The 17684-nt window shown below is 46.6% G+C and overlaps 4 protein-coding genes across 4 annotated transcripts; 3 read left to right on the forward strand and 1 right to left on the reverse strand.

The window, feature by feature from the left end:
• Positions 1-37: 37 nt before the first annotated feature.
• N7473_001809 (uncharacterized protein) lies at positions 38-4474 on the forward strand (the record flags this gene model as incomplete). Its single annotated transcript, XM_057147749.1, has 1 exon — positions 38-4474. One exon carries the CDS (start codon positions 38-40, stop codon positions 4472-4474), a length of 4437 nt encoding a protein of 1478 aa, XP_057011403.1.
• Positions 4475-8123: 3649 nt separating this feature from the next.
• Positions 8124-8449, forward strand: N7473_001810 (uncharacterized protein; the record flags this gene model as incomplete). The annotated part of the gene is made up of 2 exons (XM_057147750.1): positions 8124-8296; positions 8326-8449. 2 exons carry the CDS (start codon positions 8124-8126, stop codon positions 8447-8449), a joined length of 297 nt encoding a protein of 98 aa, XP_057011404.1.
• Positions 8450-15136: 6687 nt separating this feature from the next.
• On the reverse strand, positions 15137-16045 carry N7473_001811 (phytanoyl-CoA dioxygenase family protein; the record flags this gene model as incomplete). The annotated part of the gene is made up of 1 exon (XM_057147751.1): positions 15137-16045. The coding sequence occupies one exon, from the start codon at positions 16043-16045 to the stop codon at positions 15137-15139; it is 909 nt and encodes a 302-aa protein (XP_057011405.1).
• A 507-nt stretch (positions 16046-16552) lies between these two features.
• N7473_001812 (phytanoyl-CoA dioxygenase family protein) lies at positions 16553-17461 on the forward strand (the record flags this gene model as incomplete). Its single annotated transcript, XM_057147752.1, has 1 exon — positions 16553-17461. The coding sequence occupies one exon, from the start codon at positions 16553-16555 to the stop codon at positions 17459-17461; it is 909 nt and encodes a 302-aa protein (XP_057011406.1).
• Between the last annotated feature and the right edge of the window lie 223 nt (positions 17462-17684).

A 17684-nucleotide genomic window follows, 5' to 3' on the forward strand; every position in this document is an offset into this window, starting at 1 on the left:
ATTCCAACAAAATTCCTCGGACATGTCGTTACCGAGAATGATTGAAGTAGTAACGAGGCAGTACAGCAACGCGGACGACAAGTATGGCGGAGAACTGTATGATGACTTCAACACAAAGTTAGTCAAGTTCTACGACGTCTGTGAAAAGATCGGCCTACAGGAGCATCAGTTCCACATCGCATTCTCGCTTATGCTTAAGGGGAGAGCGGAGAAATTTTATTTCACACGGATCAAGGGAAAGGCAAGAGATTTTCCGACAATGGTGGAGATGTTGAGGGCACACTTCGACACAGAGGAAAACCGTCAAAGATCTATCACTGAGTGGAGAGAGACCACACTCCCAAGGACCATTGCTCAAAACCCTGAGAAGTCACGCTCAGATTGCCTCGAAATGCTCTTTGATACACTGGAAAAGATCCAGCCAGGATTACCACCAGAATACCGGTCGGAGACGACACTGCGGGAACAAACTATCAATGCTTGCAGAGGTGTCGAGGAATGCAAGTTCTCCTTATATAGGCCGGCGAGCACCCTAGAGGGGGTACAAGCAGAACTACGATCCGCCGTTGCCAATGCGATCTTTCCACCTCATGCGGGGCAATTTCACGCTTATGAGGAGTACGACGTGCTCGACCAGCATTGGACTGACCGCACATACGGAGGGAGAGGCCGTGGCCGCGGAAGTTATAGCCAGCACAGAGGAAGCTATGGATACGGTAACAACCGTGGACTCACTCCCTTTCGTGGATCAGGGCCGCGAGGAAGCTACCGTGGGAGTCGACGGGGCCATCAAGGGTCCCGCCAGGGGAGATGCTACGTCTGCGGAAGGCCAGGATGCTGGTCGAAGTATCATACCGGGGAGGAACGAAGACAATCACTCGATAACTTCCGCCAGCAACACTACTTCACCACGGGCCAAGCGGCCACCCCGCAGGATTTCCAGACGTTCCTTAGTGACTTTGAAGGAGAAGAGGAGACAGAAGTGCTGGACAGCAGCGACAGGCATGAATCAACCCTGATGCTCGCAGACATGACTATCGAGGATGACGAGCACGAGGGGTTCTTCACAGAGCTCGGAGAAGTCGACGGGATTAGAATGATATCCATCCTAAACGACCAGTCAGCGTACCACTTTTTCACTAAAGACGATATTTTCCAGCAGCGACAAGCCAACGGACAGGCCATTGAAGTGTTCACACTCGACAACCGGTATTCAGCTGACACCTTCCAAGGCATTATGCCAGATACTGGAGCCTCTGGAGTTTCGTCTGCGGGTGAACCTCAATTCAAGGCATTGTGCAAGTTAGACCCCAAAGTCAGACTCAATACCTCCCGGGCTGGGGAACATAAGATCAAATTTGGAGACGGAGACCCAAAAGTCTCCTTAGGCACTGCCGATGTCGATACCCCAATTGGCTCTATTACCTTTCACATCCTTCCCACGAACACACCATTTCTCTTCTGCCTCAAGGACATGGACGCTATGGGAGTGGAGCTACGAAATAAGAAAAATGTGCTCGAGCGAGGAGACAAGAGAGTACCCATTGTACGTAAATGGGGACACCCATGGATGTTGCTACACAATCTGGAGGAGGCAGCAGCATGGAGCCACCTTACCGAATCAGAGCTACGACAACTCCACCGGCGTTTCGGACACCCGTCGGTACATAGATTGACCCGAATCCTACAACGCGCCGGGCACGAGGTGAATTCGCAGTGCATCGACTACCTCACGAAATTCTGCCACCATTGCCAGATGAAAGGTAGATCTCCAGGACGATTCAAATTCACTTTGAAAGATGACTATGAGTTCAATTACTCGGTCATCGTCGATATCCTGTATCTGGAAGGAAAGCCCGTTTTGCAAGTTATCGATGCAGCCACGTCATTTGGTGCTGCGAGATTCCTGAGAGACATGTCGGCACGTAATGCCTGGGACGCACTTCGTGCATGCTGGATCGATACCTACCAGGGACCCCCGGACTACGTTGTGCACGATGCGGGGAAGAACTTCACATCTACCGAGTTCAAGCAGCTTGCATCGTCGATGTCGATCAAGGTGAAGGAGGTCCCCGTGGAAGCCCATAATAGCGTCGGGAAAGTGGAACGATACCATGCACCACTGCGCCGTGCCTACGAAATTCTCAGGGAAGAGCTCAAGAACGAGAACATTGACAGGGAGATGATCCTGCAGATGGCTGTGAAAGCTGTTAACGACTCAGCCGGACCAGATGGAATTGTCCCAACGTTGCTTGTCTTCGGGGCATACCCGAGAATGACCGAAATGGACCCACCATCACCTTCGGTAGTCAAGAGAGCTGAGGCTATCCGTGCTGCAACCAAAGAGGTCCGACGCCTGCATGCGGAGCGCCAGGTGAATGACGCGCTTGCTATGCGCAACGGCCCGAATATTACCACCACGTTGGACCTACCTTTGCAGTCAGATGTTCGAGTCTGGCGCGAGAAAGGCGGATGGAAGGGCCCATACAAGCTCTTAGCGATGGATGGAGAAATTTGCACCGTGGATATGCCATATGGTCCTACGAAATTCCGATCAACTGTTGTCAAGCCCTACCACAGAGAAGAACTCCCAGAGGGAGAGGGAGAGCAACGTCGGATTAGGGCAGAGGACGACCAAGTGGATAGGACTGTCGATTCGGAACCAGTCAACGAGCCCGATAAACCAGTCGAAATCCAACGACGAGGTCGAGGACGACCACCCGGATCGAAAAATAAACCGAAGCCGCAGACAACCGTGCGGCGGAGCACCCGAGGAAATCCTACTCATCATCAAGACCTCGAGGATCAATTCATCAATGCTATCTGGGAAGGACAAGACGTTGCAATGGCACTTATGACGAACAAAGAACGAGCCGATATGGAACTGTCCATTAAGTTGAGGAATGACGGTGTCATCACGACCCCTGGATTGCCATTTGATCAATCTCGGAACGAGGAGATCGAAGGGCTAATAGCCAGAGGCGTGTTCGACTTCGTACGATACGACCCAGTCAAGCACGCTGGTATACGCATCTTCAATTCCCGTTTGGTCAATGAAATCAAGGGCAAAGCCACGGGTACGCCTTTCGAGAAGTCACGACTCGTTATCCAGGCCTACAATGACGAAGGGAAAGGGATGATTCTTACCCAATCCCCGACGATCCAACGAGCCAGCCAACGGGTCATCGTCGCACTGGCCCCGTCACTGAGCGAAAAGAACATCAGCCTATCGATCCGGGACATTACACAGGCATATGTCCAGTCAACAACCTCATTGAACCGACTGATTCTGGCGCACTTACCCAAGGAGATCAAGAGCAAGTTCTCAGCCGGCACGATCATGGTAGTGCGGAAGCCGTTATACGGGATCCCTGAAGCCGGAACCCATTGGTGGGCGACGTACCACAAGCACCACCGGGAAAAGCTCGAGATGGTCACATCTCCTTACGACCCATGCCTGTTGATTTCGACAGCAAAGGAAGCTTTCGGTGTTGTCGGAATGCAAACCGATGACACTCTGATTTTGGGGTCCGACGAGTTCGCCAAGCTCGAGGCGAAGGAATTGGCAGAAGCAAAGTTCAGCGCTAAACCTAAGGATACACTATCTCCACAGAACCCGCTGATATTCAATGGCTGTGTTCTGACACAGAAGGAAGGAGACGTTGCCGTTGAATTACGCCAGAAGGAGCAGGGTAAGAAGCTCAAGCTCATCGATCACAAATCCAAGGACCTCAAGCAAGCATACATGGAACAACGTGCTCGCGGAGCTTACATTGCGACGATCTGCCAGCCGGAAGCTGCATTCGACCTATCCGTTGCCGCCCAACACCAGGATCCTACAGAAGCCGACGTCAACGCGTTGAACAAACGCATCATATGGCAAATGAAGAACCTGGACAGGGGTATCAAATATGTCGCAGTGGACTTGCCAACTGCAAAACACTTCGTATTCGTCGATGGATCATTCGCGAACAACAAAGATTTCAGTTCCCAGATTGGATATGAGATCATCCTTGCAAATGAGTCCGCACAGAATGAGGAATTTGAGATCACCGGAAACCTAATCCATTGGAGCTCAACCAAGAGCAAACGCGTTACAAGGAGCGTTCTGGCATCAGAGATCTATGGGATGGTAGGAGGTGTCGACATGGCAATTGCAATCGGCACAACAATCAAGATGATCATGGACCAACTTGGATTTGAGAAGATCCCCACCATCGTATGCACGGATTCATACTCTCTTTACGAATGCCTCGTCAAACTCGGAACCACCAAGGAGAAGCGTCTTATGATCGACATCATGGCACTTCGCCAGTCATACGAGCGAAGGGAGATAATGGAGATAAGGTGGATCAACGGGAGCGACAACCCAGCAGATGCAATGACCAAAGCAGACCCCAACACGGCCTTGGAGAAGTTCATCACCACAAACACCTTACGAGTGCGAGTTGAGGGATGGGTGGAGAGAAAATAGAATGGTATAGCGAGATCTACGTGGGCAACGAGGCACAGTACGATTGATCGTTTCTTTTTGATCGTTTCTTTTGATCGTTTCTTTTGATCGTTTCTTTTGATCGTTTCTTTTGATCGTTTCTTTTGATCGTTTCTTTTGATCGTTTCTTTTGATCGTTTCTTTTGATCGTTTCTTTTGATCGTTTCTTTTGATTGTTTGTTTTTGATCGTTCTCTTTTGTTCGTTCGTTTTGATCATTCATTTCTTACTTGAGGGCACTGGCCTTTGCACAAAAGAAAAGTTGCCAGTGTCGGGACATATCCTCCCGTTGGAATAAGCAAAGACATGTTGTACGTAATCCTGCTAAGCTGCGGCTCCCGCCGTATGGATTCAGGGGTATTGGACCTTGACCTGGGACATACATCTATATACACGAATCAATTAACTTTGCTTTAGCATAAACTGTCCACTTAACTGTGTACACAGTACCTAGCTGGTGATACCAACAGAGTCAATTGTGTGGCAAATCCAGAAGAGGTTTCGAAGGTGGGCTCTTGTTCTGGAGTCCATCGACTCAGATGTGGATGATGACTGGAACGTTTGTATGTGGGTAGTATGGGCCCCGAACGTGAAGATAAAACGGGATGACAGTGTTGTAAGGTAGCTAGCAGACTGAAGATTACCTGATATTAGGTCAATCAACGCCTGTTGTAGTCAAATTCAGTCCGTGATCGCCAAGGAAGGATAGATCCACTCACTAGAATGGCGATAGTTTGCAGTCCATCCAAGGTGGGGATTCCTTGGATAATTTGGGGCAGCAGGGATTGAGCCTTCATAGTATATATCTCAGCGTCGACAGGAAGTATTTGCCCCGACCGACCATCTACTGTCGGTAAATGAAGAAAAGTTGCGAAAGCAACAAAGGCAAACACACATGCTCTCATACAAATGTCGGTTTCATTTTGGCGAGATGATTCTGCTAGCGGGTAAATGGTCTGCAACGTCATGTGAAAGAGCACATTATTCAACACGGGGAATATTCGCCACAACAATGACGAGTGGTATGCTTCGAAAAGGTGCTGCACGGTACTCAGATCAGGCAGGTCAAGATGAACCATAGTTTGGAAGTCACTCAAAGGTCTACTTGAGCTCAATTCACGTGTACCTTCCCATAGTGGTTTCAATAAGCCGAGTCTTTCAACGGAAATGTTCTCCCCAGTTTGCGACTTGATCCACTGCTGGCCCTCTGGTGACAGGAACCGAATCCCTGTAACCAAGCTAATAGCACTCATTTCACGCCACGCAAAACGCAGTGGCATGGATGATACATCTGGTGCGCGGTCGAGGAAACTAGTGGATGCACCAAGTAGTTGACTTGGATATTGACCAACCCTCCGCTCAGCGGAAGGAAGCTTGTTGCCTAGATTCGGAATTTCAGCGCGGTATGGTGTGATGGAGAGAGTTGAAGACACTAAACATTGATTCAGCTCATGGCAACGTCGAATGATCTACAAACCTTGATTCATAGTCCTAGGAAAACGTACATGTCTCTCGGAGGAGTTTTTCTGATATCAGTTGCTCTATTCGAATGATGCGGTCTTCCAAGAGAGAATGATTGGGCAGTCTGTATCTCCAATCGATCAGAAACTTTGAACCCAGACATGCGGTTTCATGCAAGCCGATTGTGTCTTTCACACCTAGAGACCCGCTTCTTTCGCTTCCCGCGGAATGTCCTTTCAAAAGTACACTGGATATTATGGTGGCTGCACCAATTACATGGTTGCCCAGGTGCATCACATCTGATCTATAATACATCTTCGGGTTAGGCTATCTGAGTGGAAGCTGTTCGGATTGGTATGTACCTTTCGTTTGTAGCAAGAGTCACATGCGCGCACCGTTCGTGTGCGCGGCTCCTTCGCCTCTTCGCCTGGCCTAACGGCTAACATATGGATTGGTCTCATATACGGAACCTCTGAGAATGGCTGATGGCCACAGGCATGATATAATAAATACCAAGAGACATGGGTTGCTGGATCCTCATAATTTGTAATCTGGGTATTTCGCGACGGTATCATAATTCCCGGCTGAGCGAGCCACCCAGTTGACCGGGCCACCCCGAAACACAATAAACGCGATTTTTCAGGTCACAGTATATCAACAACGAGAACATACTGTTATTTAATTTTCAATTTACTATGGTTCCTTCGTATGAGAAGTACTATAACGCTACTAAATGGTTCAGAAAACAATTAAATACTTACAGTACCAAAATTATACTCCGACAGCTCAATATATTTCTACGGCCTATGAAAATACCCAGTATAAAGTAGTTAACATGAAGATACCTCAAGGCCAAAAGATTTACCTTGAGGGTTAGAATGTAAGTACTGCATTTGGTTTGGTGTTCTAGGGTGACCCGCTCAACTGCTCGCTCGGCCGGGTGGCTCGCTCAGCTGGGTGGCTCGTTCATTCGGGATGTTACGTTGAGGCAGCCCCTTTCCAATTTAACTGTCCGATAGGAACTCGATGAGCCAGTGCGCTTCCCGGTCTTCACAAACCATAAGAACGTAATGTAGTGGACATGATTTAGGATGATCAAATAATCGGTGTGGTAAGTACGTAGACTCTCAACTGTGCTATCCAAGAGGATCGCGTCTAAAGGAAGGAACGCAGAGAGCAGGTTACACCCCCAGCTAGACGCGAAATATGAACCATTAAGGATAATAGAGTATTCTAGGTAGGTTTTGAGGTTGAATAATGTACAGAAAAAATTCGATTCTCTGGTAATGATATCATCAGCGTATAGAATAAGTCGTGGCGCCAATACTCTCGAGTTCCCCCCCCACCCCCCAGTGACCTTAATGGGGTTTGTTCATTCAAGTTTCGGTTGTTTTGCCTCTCGAGAATCACAACATTCCTGCCACCGTCTTTCAATGATATGCAACAGCATGAAGAATTGTTGGTATCCGGCAGATCTCATTTTTCTATTCATACTGGCTTTTATGTCCAGGTATTGTGGCGTTGTGCTCACCTGCCACGATACGCGTATTGGGGGTGAGGAGAATTGGGAGAATCGCAGGACGCGCTAGAGCGAAAACGGAATGCGACCCGCGGTAAGATAAACCGTAATCGGGGTTGTAGAGAGTTAAAAATGATATCAGCACAAGCTAAAAGTGTATGGACTAGTATGCATATTTGACGAATGAGATCAAGCGGAACCAATCTAAGATGAAAAATGATTGATTGATTGAATAGAAAACGTGCGGTCAAGGGCAGGTTGAAATACCCCCGGAATGTGGTGATACTCGGTGGTTATAACACCGAGATTGCGAATTTAACCAATTTACCATACCAAACACAAAGAAATGTGGGTTCCTGGGCAACCAATCGCATGCTAGTGGTAAATAACCACTCCATGCGCTGACAAATGATAATGAACTTTAGATACCTTGTTGTTCGGCTTTTGGCTCTTCAGATAATTCTTACACTGGCGCTTATCCGGCACAGCTGACTGGCCGTTAGCATGCTTCCTTTACTCTTCACAAGCAGTTCCAGTGCGTTAGTGCCATTGCGTCTCCAATTTATCTGAGCCGTGAGAATTTCCGCCGAGTTTATATATCAACTGTGATGGCCAGGCAATACAGAAGAACAGAAGAACAGGAGAAAATATCATGGCTTCAGCACTTGATAGAGTCAACCTTAAATCCGACGCCGACGTTGAAAATGGATCTCAAGGAACACTCGATAATGCGAAAGTCACAGTTATGGATCATGGCTACGCGCAGGAGCTGAAGCGTCAATTAACTTTATTGGACATAATATCCTTCATGTACAATGAGGCTGGGTAAGCTATGTTTCGCATGAATGATGCAGCGCAACAACATATACTGATATGACCGACCAAAGGGCCTGGATCGCCGCGTTGAACTCTCTGACAATCCCCTTTTACAATGGAGGTCAAGGCAAGACTACTCTGGATTGGCCAGAGCCCTACTAATAATTAATAGGTTTTTCTTCTGCGATCTACGGAGTCATTGCCCTCATTCCTGTTTGCATGTGCTTTGTATGTTGTCTCAGCGAGCTCGTTTCGACGTACCCTACAGCCGGTGGGCAATACCACTATGTCGCGCTTCTTGCCCCAAAACAGCACGCTCGCCTTTTGGTAAGGATCGCATTAAATGCACCCTCTCCATGGCAGATACTGTAAAGTGGGACTGCAGCCACAGGAATACTAAATTATTCATTAGAGTTTTATCTGTGGATATATGACTCTTTTCTTCTGGATTGCTAGTTCAACTTCTGGCGTGCTCTCTTTCAGCCAGCAAATCTTTCAGATCGCCGCTTATTACAAACCAAGTGTCAACGACTACTCACGTTGGGCTCCGGTGGGTGTTGCTTGGGGTCTGATTCTATACTCATTTTTTTCTTCCACATTCCATGTCCCTATAGTGACAATGGGAACTCAGTTTTGCAGTATGTTCTACCTCCAACTCTTGTCTGATCTGGGAGTGACTTGTGCTGGTAGTGTGGTTCACATTGTCCCTTTTTATTGCACTCATCGTCACCTTACTAGTTACAACGACAGATAAGAACCCTGTCAAGTAAGTTCTTTAGATATGTCTCGGCATTTGTTTGACCTTAACACAATACAGGCTTGTCCTAGCTACTGTGACAGTAGATAGTGATTGGGAAAATAAACCCTGGAGCTGGATTATTGGATCATCATACGTGAGCACCTTCTTATAATAGAACGCATCCAAGCCATAGGTTTGCTGACAACATTCCAGGTATTTTATTGCTTTTCTTCCGTGGGAGATCCTGTTTTATCGTCGCTCATGTCGGCTCAAAAATAACATATTGCTGACTTTTGGTGCAGTTGGACGCCGCTTCACACATGGTTGAAGGCAAGAGGCATAAAACGCTTCGACTAGGACGAATACTAACGTGGCTTAGACATGGAAAACCCACAAAAGGATGCACCGAAGGCAAACTTGATTGGTTTTGCTATCAACTGTTTTTGGTTAGTCCCAAGTTTCGTTTGACTTTTCATATAGAGCTAATGCTTGTGCCATTGCCGAGTAGTTTGATTGCGGTGATTGTGGTGCTTGGCTTTTGCACAGTCGACCTGAATTCCACTATTGCACAAGCTCCCAAGTTAGTAGGCCACATACCAACAGGGAGGAATCACAGAACCACTAATCAGCTGTAGTTTTCCACTGATTTCCATTGTTGATAAGTCTGTGCAGAATGCAGGAGCTGCCATTTTTTTGTGCTCCATCTGCTATGTAACGCTGGTTGGTACACCCCCACGTGTCGAAAATACCTACGCTTATACTAATGGAATCCACACAGTTCATCGTATGTCCAGGTTGCATCCTGGTAACCTCCCGGATTGTCTTTGCTCTGGCTAGAGGTATGGATTTACTCAGGCTTCGACTAGCAATTTTAGGCTAACTGAGAGACGTCCGCTATTTCAGACAGAGCGATGCCTTTTCACGAAACGTCAGTTCTTAAACGTACTATATCAACGCCTACCGTTCCTGACAGTAAAACAGATTCAGCAAGGTAAATACACGGTATCAAAGTCCGATCAACGCCAGCATCCTTGCTTCATTTATTCCCGGTATACTCTGCCTGATATACGTGGGAAACACCACAGCTTTCTTCGCAATTGTGAACGCTACGTCCATTTTTGCACTTTTGAGTTTCAGTATGTTGCTCTCCTTATTCATATATATAATCTCTTAACGTGCCTTTAGTGATGCCTATTGCGCTCGTGATTATTCGTGGAAGAGACACGATTGCATCGCGTGAGTTCGACACGGGGAAGCTTGGAATAGCTTGTTACTGGATTACGACAGTCGTGGGGGGTTTCTATTTGATCGTCCTATGCTTTCCCTTTTATATTCCAGCAACCGCTGGGAATATGAGTATGGATTCCTTTCTTGATCTCCTACTACACGGTTTCTGATGAAGTCTAGATTATGCCTCTCCTGTGCTGGCAGCTGGCTTGTTTACAACAGGATTAATTTGGATATTCTATGCCAAAAAGCACTTTGTAGGGCCGGTGAGTTAGTTCCCGATATCGCAATGTACATGCAGTTCTTCAGTTGACATTAATACTCTAGTTGGTGGAATTACATGAGGTGTCCCTTTCCGACCACACAACACGCGCTGTAGTCCAGGGGACAGACGTTGTCACGGCTAATGCTTCAAAAGACGGAAAGACGAAGAAGAACCAGGAAAGCTTCTAATCACGTTATCTCACTGTTCCACGCTCCATAGTTAGTTAGCCTCTCAATTTCGGTGGTCCGTCAGAATGGCAGTTGAATCTCGACAAAGTACAACAGACATTCAAACCTAACGGAATGAAGACATCGACTTGCAGAGTATCCAGGAGAAAGCCACCAAGTCGAATTGTCCAAATACAAATTTCTTGAGGGGTTCGAAACCGACTCCACGGGATGTTCCCTATATACAGGTCTTTCGCTTAGCTATCCAATTAAGGGGTAATAGTGGTACATGAGATTGTGTAACCGGGGGACGCACCTTATCATGCAGGGTCTCTTATCAGCTGACCCACAGGACTGTTATTGATCCTCAACCAAAACGCCACTTTTGGGCATGGGCCTCTTGGCCCTGTAAGACCACAAGGCGCTCACAACTGGTAGTAGCTTTATGGCCGAATCCGCCAATCGCTGAGGTCCTTTCAGAGGTCTTTTAAGAGGTGCGTTCGAAGGTCTTCCCGAAGATGCCATGATATGAACTTAGCAGAACCGCACGATGTAGGCCTATCTATAAACCAAGGACGCCCAGTAGACTACCATGAAGAAGGACCTGTACATGTGGGGAGTTTCTATCGTAATCTCTATTAACCGGGACTGATGTTATTTTGCTGCTCTGTAGTGCAATCCAAGCATCTAACCAATGATAAACTGCTTAGGATAGCCAGATCGATTTGAGGGCTGAAGCCAAGCCTGTTAATCAGTTAGTGACCTTTTGGCGTACTCTTGCACTCCTTATCTAGCTTGCACATTTCACTAACATGAGTACTATTAAGTAGCTGTTCTTTATCTCTTATTGTAATCATTAGTCCTCGAAACTCTTAACGTGATAACGTATTGCCCGAGCGACCGTATTGCCCGAGCGGCCCCGCTAAAAACCCATCTCAAAAAATAACGTACCTTGTTTACCACAATAATCATGCCCGCCCAACGGTCTGATCGAAAAAAAAAATTAATAGAGCAAGAGGGCCGTCTTTTATTAGTTATAAAAGCTATAAAAGATGGTAAATATCCCTCTGCTGCAGCTGCTGCGCGGTCTTTTGATTTGCCAGTCTCAACTTTGAAGGCCCGCCTTAATGGACGTGAAGCTGCTTCTGAAAAACGACACAGTCGCTTTATTTTCTCTGAAATTGAAGAGCAATCGATTGAAAATTGGCTACTAGATATGGATACCTGAGGTGCTGCTCTTACACTGCCTATGTTGAGAGATATGGCCAATTTACTCCTTCATGCCCAAAAAACAACCCCCTCTCCTGTTGGTAGAGATTGGGCATCTCACTTTGTCAAACGACATCCAAATTTGTCCACACGATTATCTCGCAGATACGACTATCAGAGGGCTCTTTCAGAGGACCCTCGAATTATTAAACCATGGTTTGATTTGGTCCAAAACACCGTTGAAAAGTGGGGTATCACTTCGGATGATATTTTCAACTTCGATGAGTCTGGTTTTGCTATAGGAGTTAGTACCACACAGAGGATTATTACCTCAGCTGAATACCATAGAAAAAGAGCTCTCTTACAAGCTGGAAATCGCGAGTGGGTGACTTTAATTGAGTGTATTAGAGCTAATGGAAGTGTCCATCCTCCACTCTTCGTTTTTAAGGGGAAACTCTTTCCTGAACATCTACGCATCCCCCTTGATTCAAATCAACCTAGATCTCGTCTGACTGTGAGCAAAAATGGCTAGACTACCAATGAAATTAGTTTATAGTGGTTGAAATCTCATTTTATTCCAAATATTAGGAAAAGAGTAGGAAAATACTGCCTCTTAGTCCTTGATGGTCATAGGAGTCATTTAACCCCTGAATTCGATCGAACTTGTGAAGAAAATGATATCATCGCGATCTGTATGCCTTCTCATGCCTCTCATCTTTTACAACCTTTAGATGTGGGTTGTTTTTCGGTTTTGAAGAGGCTTTATAGAGGAGCGGTTTCAACTATGATGCGGAATGGAGTCAATTCTATTGATAAGGAAGATTTCCTAGAATTAATTGCAGATGCAAGAAAGGGAGCTTTTAAGACTTCTACTATCCAGAATAGCTTTTTAGCTACTGGATTGGCACCATTTGATGCTAATAGAGTCTTGGAAAAGCTTAATGTATGCCTGGATGAACTTCCTCCTCTTGAGATCCTTCCTACGCGACCACTCTCTTCTGGCAGTGATAGTGATCCAAATACTCTCTGGACTCTCTCAAAATTCTCAAAATCGCAATCTCGGATCAAAAAGGGTCTAGAATCTTCTTCTTCAATCCTTTCTTCCCCAACCAAACGGGAGATTGAGAGGACTTGTGAAATGACCATAAAAGTGGTCCATCATCATATTTTTCTTCAGAATCGCTGCGACCAATTGGAGGCTTCTAATAAGAAACAGGCTCAAAAACGAGCAATCAAGCATAAGTTTACTAGCCAGAGGGGCATTTTCGGGAGTCGGGAGGATGGTCAGGATGATGTGGTTGTTGAGGTTGATGGTGATAGTGAAGATATATATTTGCCAGAGGTGCCTGAAGAACCACCTGCAGAACCTGCTTTACCCTCTATGCCTATAGTTAGGCGGCAGGTCACCTGCTCTCGATGTGGGGTTAAAGGCCATACCTATGTTAAATGCCCTACACGTATTAAATAGCAAATTTTGAGTTATTTTTGTGGTATTAGCCGTGGTGAAAAATCGAAGGTTTTTTGATTTGTAGCGGGGCCGCTCGGGCAATACGGTCGCTCGGGCAATACGTTATCACGTTAACTCCTACCCTGAGTAGCATACTGCTCTGACATGGATCTTTGTTAGCAAGAAATTCTTGCTCCGGGATAGAGCGTTCTGCGTTTTCCAATTCATGTAGCTATCTACTAGTCGATGGGACTGTTTAACGCAAATAATCTCTGAGGTTATCAGACATTCTGTTTAAGATGACAAGGTAGCAAGGTTAGAATGTATTTGTGTTTGCACAGTCATGCAGTTTTTGTTACATTTTGTCCAATTCTACTAGACTATTATCTACCCGAGGAAGACTGTGAGCCTAAGTACTCAATAAGCTAGTGTGAATATTAGCAACTGGTAAGTTGGCAATCCTCTACTCTGTTTGTTGGGCAAAGTAGCTAGCTAATAAGAATAGTATTTAGTAAAAGATGTTAAAGCCAGAAGCAAATCAAAATTATCCTGTGGACCAACGGAAAGTATCAAGTTTGGGAAAGACAGGAAGAGAAATCTATCTGGTGAGGTGGGGCTTAATATGTCCCATGATAAGGAGCGCCGTCTCTTTGGCAATACGCCGTTTTCCCATGTATTTACTGTTTCATGCACGAGACTGGCGCTCGGATCACTCTTATCTTCTGTGTCATTTGTCAGCTGGCCTATGCGCCAGCGGTGGTGCCTCAAGGATGTAGGCGTATCTACCATGTTCGCATAGTTGCGGGCACAGCACGAGTCAAATGTAAGAGCATTCATCATTCAAATGAGCCACTGAAAGTTCAGTTATTATTACAAATATTCACGGTAAAAATAGAAGCAGGACAAAGTGCCGGGCTTTTTGTCTTTCTTTACCGGGCTGATTTGCGGAAAGCTAGATACATTATATGAAAGTTTCTTGTCAAACATGAATTGTGCTCTCAATGCATATATTTCTTGCCTCTTTTCAACACGTAATTTCTATAGCTAATGTCAATATAATCTATCTATAATAGGATAGAGCAATGATTTTACCTACTACGAGTATATTACAGCACTCTAACCCCTCCAAAACAATTATTGCATTTCTATGATATGTGACAATCTGGACACAAATTTTGCATGTTGGATTTGTTGAGCATTTGACTATGGGAACACACATGGCTGAATCGGGACGACAAGAAAAAGCGCAATCAATCAATCAATCAATCAATCAATCAATCAACTTTCTATTAACCTGATGCAGCCTAACTAGTGGCATACTGGCTACGCAGGCGCTTCCTCCGGCGGAAGCAAGAGAGGCCAGCTGACAAATGACACATCAATCCTCTGGCGTTGCATTACCCACATGGCCCTTATGGCGGCCCCCAGATTGACCAAACCCAAGCACCTAGCATCTAGACTTTATTGGAAAAATACGGAACAAGAGCTGCCTCTTTGTAACATATCTTAATTCCAGTAATTCAGGATTTTCTATTTTAAAAGAGTAAAATGTAGTAGCAGCTGCGTAAGTCCTTTAAACACTGGTATCAATTATATCGAGAACATCATTGAGAGTGTACGAAACAGAAATTATACCCAACTTAAATGTCTCATTGGGTTTACGAAGCACCACAGGGAGCACTCATTCTGCGTTGGGTATGGTATGCGGACACTTCTTCTGTGAGATGCTACCTAGACTGTAAAAGACTCAGAAGACTGTACATCTGAATATCATAACCTCCCAAGAGCATGTATTCTAATAGAAGTCTCTCGGTCTAAGCTCTCCTCCTCGCAGCATCTTCGCTGGAGAATCAAACTTCACCCAACCACAGAATGGGGCGCTGACGCTGTAGCCCATGAAATCCTGAACCTCTGGAGGTAGTTTTCTAGCAACCTCTGGCTGCACTGCTAGGTACTGATTCTCCTCCTGGCGTAGATAGCCGCGAAGATAGCCGATAGCATATAGGTAACGGTACTCGTTCTCTGTCGTGTTTTCACCCCCCGCATGATAAACTGATCCGAGGAACAACATGCCAGAGCCAGGCTCCATCTCGGCGAACGCGACACCATCCTCCCACTTTGGCTCCCTTTCATCATCCCAGAGGTGTGATTTCGGGATAACACGAGTAGCGCCATTCTCTTTGGTGGCGCGGGATCCAGCAACAAGGACAGAAAGCTGAACATCACGGCCATCTTCGTATATGTCAGCAGCACCACGCGTGACGTGCCAGCAGTGGTCGTCGCGGTGAAAATCTTGTGCTTTTGCACCAGGCCCCAGCACAATTGCCCCTGTTGCAGAAACTTGTGGGGGTGATAGCGCAGTACGCCGCTCGCCAGACCAGTAAGAGTGTCTGGATGTCACAAAGTTATTGGCAACGGCCACGATGGTCTTGTTCATAAGCACATCAGTTGAAAACGTTGGTGAGCACTGAATGAGGGAGTAGGTTCGTCGTGTCTCTTGTGGGAAGAAGGTGCCATCAGTCGGGACATCGGCATCCAGGGAAGCTTGTGCTTCGGCCTTAACCGTATGGAGTGACTCTATCGAAACGAGGTCCTTGATTATGCACGCTCCGTCACGCTTGATAATCGCGATGATCTCCTCGAGGGGTGCATTTCCAGGGAGGGTTGTGAGGCTGGGTTTCGTCTCGTCTGCGATCGCAACCATGTTGGATGGATGTGCCTGTGGAATTATTCCTGGTGCAGAAAGAACAAATTATGAAATTGATGTCACTTGGACAGGTTTTAGTCTTGATAGAAAGCATTTCTTATATCAATGTAAAGGGATCCACGCATCAACAATTCTGTATGCATTTGGGGTTTTCTCTGAGGAAGTCAGGAGTAGTAGGATAGCCGCGCAACGGATATCCTCCTTTCATCCAGCTTGTTATCTCGTGCCTTCTTGGATATCTCTGTCCCAACCTTTTTGGCAATTCTAGCGCGTAAAGAATTTCTCAAAGCGGAAACCTAGCCATTATACTCTACTAACTTTGATAAGCTGGTGCACCAGGCCGCACTATTTTGCCTCACCCCTGTAATATCATCAGCACTGTTTTGAGCATACACATACTCAGATAAGTGTACTAAAGTCGGTTCTCCTACTCCCTCTGTATCTGCCCCGTTTCATTCATCATCAACTAAGGCTGACGGGAAAGCCTCGTATTTCCTGTTAGCCATGGCTATTTATCCAAATACTCTTGTCTACCTTGACAAAACTGCCGCGACTGAAAGGATTGTTGAGATTTTGCAGCGAGATGGGGGCGTCATCATCAAGAACTTAGTCTCGCTTGCCATGATGCAGCAGATTGAAAAGGAGCTTGAGGACGACTTCCACGCCGCAGAGACCTCGCAGGGGGAAGCAGGCGGGTTCAAGCTCACCTTCCCCGCCAAAAGCCAACGTTTCGATATTGTCGGGAGGTCCAAAACATCTGATCAGCTTCTCATGCACCCTACGGTGGTCTCCACTATCGACGCCATGCTTTCAGAAGAGTTTGCTATCTACTTTGGTGAACCTCTTTACCACTCTGTTTCAAAGCCGCAACTTGCCGCTGCCTTGGCAATCAAGTGCAACCCTGGCAATCCTGCGCAAGGCCTCCACCGAGACGACACGTTCAATCATACCAAACACCCCGGGCCCGAGTCACAGATCACGGCTATCTGGGCTTCGACGGACGCGACCAAGGAGAATGGTGCTACAGAGGTACTGCTGAGAAGCCATCTTTGGGACAATTTAGAGAATCCAAATCTCCATCGTGATGAGATTATTTATGCCGAGATGCCCGCGGGTTCTCTCCTTCTGATTGTCGGGGGATTGTACCATGCTGGTGGGCGCAACAGTACTACAGATCAGTCCCGTATCCTATACACCTACTTCTATAATAAAGGTTACCTGCGCCAGGAAGAAAACCAGTATCTGAATATCGCGCGCGATGTTGTTCGGTCAAAGTCAGTGCCCATCCAGGAAATGCTTGGCTACACTGTTAGCAAACCAGGGGCGGGCTATTACAAGGGAGGCGACCCCAAGGCCTGGCTGCGAAACCCCGGGGAGGACCTGTCGGACCTCGCCACCCAGTTCTTATACTAAGGTGACCAGTATGTAGCAAATAATATCACAAAGTGCTAAGATCTTGCTGATTTGTACATCTTCAGGTATCATTTTTGACACTAAAACAGCGCCATATTGCCCCCGTCGTAAGCTTCCACAATTCCTGGCCAGTCAAGTCTTTCACATACCCCTCCATCTCCCATCCTTCGACGCTCCCAGACTACCTTCAGTATCTCAATCGCAACCGGAGCCGCACCATTCC

The sequence above is a fragment of the Penicillium subrubescens genome, assembly GCF_028828155.1.
Source record: "Penicillium subrubescens strain IBT 31985 chromosome Unknown utg000002l_segment0_segment0, whole genome shotgun sequence".
Taxonomy (NCBI): domain Eukaryota; kingdom Fungi; phylum Ascomycota; class Eurotiomycetes; order Eurotiales; family Aspergillaceae; genus Penicillium; species Penicillium subrubescens.